General features: G+C 35.4%; 1 protein-coding gene across 1 annotated transcript; it reads left to right on the forward strand.

Moving 5' to 3' along the window:
* The first annotated feature begins 227 nt into the window (after positions 1 to 227).
* LOC134537224 (uncharacterized) lies at positions 228 to 3,582 on the forward strand. The gene is made up of 3 exons (XM_063377489.1): positions 228 to 335; positions 702 to 2,195; positions 3,525 to 3,582. The coding sequence occupies exons 2-3, from the start codon at positions 703 to 705 to the stop codon at positions 3,580 to 3,582; spliced, it is 1,551 nt and encodes a 516-aa protein (XP_063233559.1). The 5' UTR covers positions 228 to 335; position 702.
* The last annotated feature ends 4,202 nt before the right edge of the window (positions 3,583 to 7,784 follow it).

Below are 7,784 nucleotides of genomic sequence, written 5' to 3' on the forward strand. Positions count from 1 at the left end.
AGTACAGTTCAATAGAATATTATAATTACATCGTAAAATGTTATTGGTCCCGAAATGTTTGTATCAGTACGCGGTGTAACATAGTTACACTTATTTGTAAGTGAGGAGTACCGTCAAATGGGGATACTTGAGACAGCAGGGAAACTTGAGCCATTTAAGATTAGTTTTTTTTTCATGTTGGTAGCTCTGCTGAAAATATACATAATCATATGTTTTTATAATGGCTGAGTACTTCACATTTTAAAGAGGTACTTTGAAATTGATAATATTGTTTAATTGTGTTTAACATATTTCCTGCATAGTTTTTAGTATTTTCTTGTAAAATACCATAAAAAGTAAGTAAAATAACTTGTTATGTACAACAAACACTAATATGCTTACTGTTTGATGGCTACTTTTCCAAAACATATTGGTGTATGCATGATATCATATTGCTTATACATCCTGCTTAATTTGTATGTACTTTGTTTTAGCTAACAATGTTTGTAATTGTGACACTTATGGGGTTTCTTGAGCCACAAGCATGAAAATCGCAAATTATATAAAATCTGATGTTATGTTCACATTGTGTTTAGTTTTTGAAGCATTATCATACAAATAATTACTAAAATACATACTAGGTATATTTTGACCAGTAATTAGGTGCAGATTATAGACTATAAAATTCAACTTAATTACTTTTATACATTTTCATGTTCCAGAATGGTCAGAAAGCATGCAAGGAAACCAGGAAGTACATATGCTGCTTACTCAAATAAAGCGATGGAAGATGCGATGAAAGCAGTAAGCGAAGGTAAATTATCAATCAGAAGCGCTGCAGAAAAATATTCAGTGAACAGGTGTACACTTAATCGAAAACTGAAAGGAGTTCATGTTCAGCCATATGGGAGACCACCAGCATTATCACAAGATGAAGAGGCAGTTCTACTGAAGAGTATCATAACAGCTGCAGAATGGGGCTTTCCCCTTTCATGTTTAGATGTTAGATTTATTGTGAAACAGTATTTGGACAAAAAAGGTGTTACAGTATCTCGTTTTAAGAACAATCTTCCTGGAGAAGATTGGTGTCGTTCCTACTTGGGAAGACATAAAGATGCCCTCACCATAAGGCTGAGTGAGAACATCAAGCGCAGTAGGGCACAGGTCAATGAGGAAACACTGAGGGAATATTTCACTAACCTCAAAAATTCAATTCAGGACATACCTGTTGAACTGTTAATAAACTATGACGAAACAAATTTGGTTGATGATCCTGGAAAATCCAAAGTCATAGTGCGGAGAGGTTGTAAACGTGCTGAACGCATCATGGATTCCAGTAAGGCGACCAGTTCCTTGATGTTCGCAGGGACAGCAAGTGGAATTCTTCTTCCACCATACCTTGTCTACAAGGCGGAACACTTATATAACACATGGCAGGAAGGAGGACCAGAAGGGGCAAGGTATAATACCTCAAAAAGTGGATGGTTTGATTCAGCATTATTCGAGGACTGGTTTGAGACAGTTGCACTGGCCTACTTCAAGAAGGTAGCAACTAAAGACCAGCCGAAAGCATTGATTGGGGACAATCTATCAAGCCATTTGACTCTCAGTGTCATCCAAAAATGTGAGGAGTACAATATTAGATTCATCCTGCTCCCTCCCAACAGCACTCATCTTTGTCAACCTTTGGATGTGGCTTTCTTTCGCCCGCTAAAGTGTCATTGGCGTCAAGTTCTTATGGACTGGAAAATGAAACACAAGGGAACTATACCAAAAGATGTCCTTCCACGTCTCCTGAAAAGTACATTAAAGAGTTTGTCTCCATCAATTGAAAAGAACTTGAAGTCTGGATTTCGAGCGACCGGAATTTATCCTTACAATCCTGAGGAAGTATTGAAAAAACTGCCTGCTACAACTATTGGGAATATGTCTATTTCTGATGGACTCTCGAAATCATTGGAAAGCTATTTGAGAGAGTCTAGAAATGCCACTTCCACCCCAAAGCAAAAACGAAGAAGACTGAGTGTTGTCCCTGGGAAGAGTGTAAGCGGAACATCGTTCCAGTCAGAAGATGATCCTGACACTCCTGACTTGGTATCTTCAGAAGGTGAAGGCAATACTCCAGTTTCAGTAACCAGAGTGACAGAAGAACATACGCTCCAAGTTAGTTACACAGGAGATGTTCAAGTTGGTGATTTTGTTGTGGTAAGAATCAAGTTTGCTGGCCCTTCAAACAAAATGGTGGACAAATACTATGTCGGTCAAATTTACTTAGAGCTTCAAGGTCAGTATCAGTGTAAACTGTTGAGGAAAAGTGCAAAATGTGATAAAACATTTATCTTCCCTGCTGTCGATGATCAGTGGACTTTCAAAATGGAAGACATTATTGTGGTATTGCCATCCCCTACCATTGTTAGAGGAAGGCATAAATTCAAGTGTAATTTTTCTGTTGTTTTACAGTGATGGTTGAACTTGTTAGTAGGTATTGTAGTAACTACCTACTCACCTAAGATTACGGTATTAATTGAATGCCAATAATCTCAATATTTATGATGTGGATCTATAACCAAATTTGCATAATAGTTTTGTGTTAATTCAATGCCTTAAATTTTATCTAATAAACCTTTGATGTAAACAAAATTATATCTACAAATTTTAATAGTAGTAGTAATTGTTAATAACGATCATATTTTATGTGGTTAAAGTTAGACAATGTAAGTCAAACATGTACCAAACTGTATTTCTGAATGGGTGGCTCAAGTTACCCTAAACCCTGTTAAACTTGAGCCATACATAAAAATCAATATAAATAAATTTTAAATATCTTCGGGCAATATATCATTATGGGGGTCTATTCTATATAGCTTTACTCAAAATATAACCTGTACAGTGTATTTTATAAATTAAAATGTACTCATTTATGCAAAGCTGAACATTCTGAAGTGGCTCAAGTATCCCCATTTGACGGTATTTCAAACTTTTGGGCACGGTAAACGAATCTTACAAGCTGCTATAGCTTCAATTATTCAATGTTTACTACTATTGGTGGTGAAGCTTTTATGTGCTCTTGTTCTGTTTTGTGCGAGTACATTACAATAATCGTAATTTTCACCGCGACTGGGGAACATTGTAAAAAATCTCACTTGTCTAAAAATTTCATAAATACGCATGAACAGATAAATAGAAAACAAATTGCAATGGCTACTAAGGTACTATTCCATCTTTTACAATTAATCGTTAATTTGTGGTATCATATGTGGTTTTCTACTAAGACTATGCTTTATTTCAAAATAAATTTTGACGTACTTTATATAGTAAATTTAAAAAAAAAACTTATTGGTGGAAAATAACTTGAAAGTTTATGTATTTTATCGCTCAAAGACTTGTTGGAACCTACAGCTTCGAAGCAATTTGATACCCCAAAAATCTTAATGAAATTTAAGAACTGTTACTAATACTTAGCTAACCAACATGGAGGATTTTGGGCTCTTTTGGCGAAAAACCGAGACTGCCTAAAATGACTCATGAAAACTGAGTCAATAAAGGTGCTTCACCTACACCATTACAGACATCCTCATCCTGCACTACGCCAAGAGACCCTGACCCTTTGACCCCATAACATGTAACATTTTTGAAATATTGTATTTCCCCCAAATTTAATGTTACTGACAATATTTCATTTTCGTGACTTTTTATTAATACATACACGACTATGTGACCTTGAACTTTACTACATACCCAAATGAGCCAAAAATCCCCCCCTTATATACGCCCATGGACCTATCCTACTGTAAATTCATTTCATACAATTTTCTTAAAATATAGGTACTCCATAATCTTTTATATTTTCTGCACACATTTCTTATTATTTTGTGGATGCGATTTGTAAAGCTTCGATTCTTGCAAGGGCCGGACACGGAATGTCAACTTTCTAAAGTATTCTATATAAATTTTTAAAGTTAGTAATGTATTATATATATTATATGTGTAAACTTTCTACTGTATTCCATATAAATATATATATATATGTAAACTTTCTAATGTATTCTATATACAACGTGTATCTAAAACATACTGACAAATTCTGGCAGAATATTCCTGGCGAAAATACAAGACGTAAACCTGTGTACCATAATTTTCTCGTCAATGGATTCGGAGTTTTGAACCCCCAAAAATCAAATTTTCTTATTCTTGAATAACTTGCACTGCGTCTGATGATTTTGTAGAATGCAAATTTTTCACCACTAGATATGTAGGTTGTAATGAACATCCTTCAATGAATATAACTGCATTTCTGTTTTAGCACATTTTACCACCTGAAAAGCTAATAATAAATATAAAAAAACCAGGGCAGGCATGACAAAGCACGTTTGCAAGGTGTAAAGTTTCCTTTCTAAAAAAATCATATGCCACAGTTTACTTACTGTACTGATGATGTTAATTTCAAGATATGGAAAATTCCATTTTCGGAGGTTCGTAACTCGATTTATGAGTAAAGTGGTTATTAGGCTTTCGTCTTGTATTCTTTCCAGAAACAGCCTGCCGAAGTTTGTACATGTTTTAGATACACGTTGTGTATATATGTAAACTTTATATATATATGTAAACTTTATATATATATAGTGTGCTCAATAACCAAGAGTAAACTTACTTTGGTTACGTTAGTGAACCTATGACTAGCCTATGGAAAGAAAACGCTACGTAACATGAACGAAAAAAATATTAAGTAAAACATAATTTTTCACTCAAATTAATTACAACTTTCAATATTAATTTTCGATGGGCTCTTTCGTGGGCATCTTTATTGGAAGGCCGCGGTGTGCTAGGGTTAATGGCTGTCGCTCATTAGCTGTTATAGTCTCTGTATCATATTTAGATATATGGTAGCTTCAATTACAGAACAGCCACTGAGCGACAGGCAGCAAGCCCTCCCACACCTTAGGCCGCGGCCTTCCACCATAGACGCTCTTAACGACACATATAATTTATTCTAATATTTTCCGCAATATAGATACACTACTTAAAATATAACAAGACTCTCTGAAAAAGGATTGAAACCCAGGCCACCGCGAATGCGAGTTTAGTAATTGTACCTTCAGAGGTAGTATATAGGTGGGTAGTTACCACGACCATGTTCTACGTTATATGAGAAGAGACATACGTTTCCTTTCTGTAGCGAGAAGTTGGCTCAATTTCAACATACCTAACACAATGATAATAGTGAACTGTCATTCAATTTCGAAAAACCGATATGGTAATATTTTGTATTCAGAAATAACTTCCATTGAGATAAAGTCCATGTTGTCCGAACTTTGACGTTCACTTTTTTAAAAGTTTCTGGCAGTCCAATAGTTTTCTGGTAAAATAAGATCTTTGCAATCCTTTGCACAGAGACTTTTCTCACAAGCTAAACGTCAAAATTCGTACAATGAAATAGATTATAGTAGTTCTGTTTAAATTATGATTACCAGTTGTGATTGCAATAATAATAATAATAATTTATGTGTAATATACTGTAATGCCAGTAACATTGACTTTTAAGTTCACTTAATTGGTTACGGAGCAAATATTATGTTGATCGATAAAAAAAGGTAGACTTAATTATACACAACATACATTTATAAAAGTTAACTTAAAGTTAAAATTAAAGTATGGACATTTGGATTTACAGAAAATATATAAACTATTATCTAGGTCCATTGCGGGAAAAAAAGGACAAATTCTTGTTTGACTTTTCTTAAAATGAAAAACGTAGACTACACGGACTTCACTTTTTTTTTTTTTTTACTTCGAAACGAAATTTGGTTGAAACAACAAATTTTCATTTAGAAAATAGTAAACTAGCAAACTGATTAGGATAATATTTCCTGGAGTAATTCAGCTTCAGTTGCCTGAGCCAGTACCTAGTAATTCGGGTGCCGGGACGCCGGCCAGACAGAGCGGAAAACTGTTCCAGCCTATCAGGACGCGCCATTGGTATTAACGCCACCTCGCGCGATAAGAGCAGAAAAAGTTGAGCTCAAGCCGATATTTTGTAATGCGGAAAGTGCCGAGGTCGCCGATTTTTCAGAATTGAATATGCTGTTATCTTCTCAAACTATTAACAAATTATGTTGTGTTTTATTCTCTACAAATCAACGGTATATTTGTTATAAAACACGAGTCAGAAACGTCAAGTGTATTAAAAAAGGTATAAATAAGAAGTTTCGTTCTGCAGTTGTCAGACAGATGACAATACTAAACTATTACCGTAGGTATGTAGTATAGACTTGTATCTAAAGTTCTTTTTTTTTTTTTTTCGTTTGCAGTAAAATGTAAAATAAACATGAGTGATAATTTTACTTTGTAATATTTTATGTACCAGAACTGTTGAACGGTTTTTATTTAAACAAAGTGGTGTTGTATCACACAGTAACATCCACGAAGCGTAAAGGTTATAAAATGGACGCCGAAACAGTTAAGCATAAAATCGGCGTTCCTTTAAACGAAAAAAAAAAAATCCATCCGCTCTGTCTGGTTTGTATGAAACGGGCGTGATAGTCCAGTGTCGTCTTGTGCTTCTCAGCACATCACAAAGCCGTTGCCTCGGTTGCTTCAGCTGACTCATCCCACCCTATCAGCCGTCCTTCATTTGTTCTATCTCACCCCACTACCCCCTCCCCCTCACCAGGTGGCATTCCGTTTTTCTACTAGTTCGTGGGATTTCCACATGATGTCGCGCCGTACGCTCTTCTGGCAGAATGCAACGCTATCCTACGAGGAAAACATGAACCACTTCAACTGACCGCGCGCGAGAAAATATTATCTCCCTCGCACTCTTAAATCAGTAATTTCCTCATCACATGCTTTTACCTCTATAGGCCAGTAGTATTAAACATCCAATTCGGAAATAATTCCTACAAAAGGTTTTTTTTTTTTGTTTCAATGGCTTCATTGTGACCCAATATTGCTGGATTCTCAATTGAAAAAATAACAGTAACAGTAACAGTAACAGTAACAGTAACAGTAACAGTAGGTCGTGTGCATAGGATATGAACGTCATGTTTCCTAACCTAACGATTCACAATAGCAGAAAGTTGGTCGTGTGCATGGGAGCGAGGTCGTGCGCATAGGAGTGAAATGAATATATTTTATTTCGGTCGCGTACCCAAATATGGGGAAACTATAATACTTTGTTTCGTTCTCTTTCGATTTTCTATTGTGATGCGGCAACCATAGGCTATACTGCACAATCTGGCATTTTTTCTTTTCAAATATTCAAATTTCTGTCAGAGACCATGCTAATCCAGCGCCAATATCGTCTGCAGTATCTCCAACATTACGTATGTGCGCAGAACGAGAAACAAATGTCCGCTGATCTGGCAGGCCAGTATATTACTTCGGCCAAGGTTAACCAACATTGGAGGTTGAAGGAACTTCAGCCATGCAGCGTTGCCTTGCAGTATTGTCAAGTTATGAATAAGCCGTGCACCATACTTTTAAACACACATTAAAAAAAAATTCTGCCTGGATTATTGGATGAATACGGAAATATGCACACACAATTCTGAAAATGATACAGCTAACTCACGTTTCAATAACGAATAGTCATTGAAGAAAACCAGTGTTGTTAAGTAACGAATTACAAGTAGGTAATCGGATTACTTGTAACGATTACTTTTCAAGTAATTTATACTTGTAACGAGTTACATTTAAAAAATGTAATTCGTACTTGTAATCTTAATACATAACATTAATTGTAATCGATACATTAAGGTAATCAATACTTTATATTTACTTGCCGTTACTTTTATTCTCGGAACGTA

Source organism: Bacillus rossius, chromosome 12 (genome assembly GCF_032445375.1).
Source record: "Bacillus rossius redtenbacheri isolate Brsri chromosome 12, Brsri_v3, whole genome shotgun sequence".
Taxonomy (NCBI): Eukaryota; Metazoa; Arthropoda; class Insecta; order Phasmatodea; family Bacillidae; genus Bacillus; species Bacillus rossius.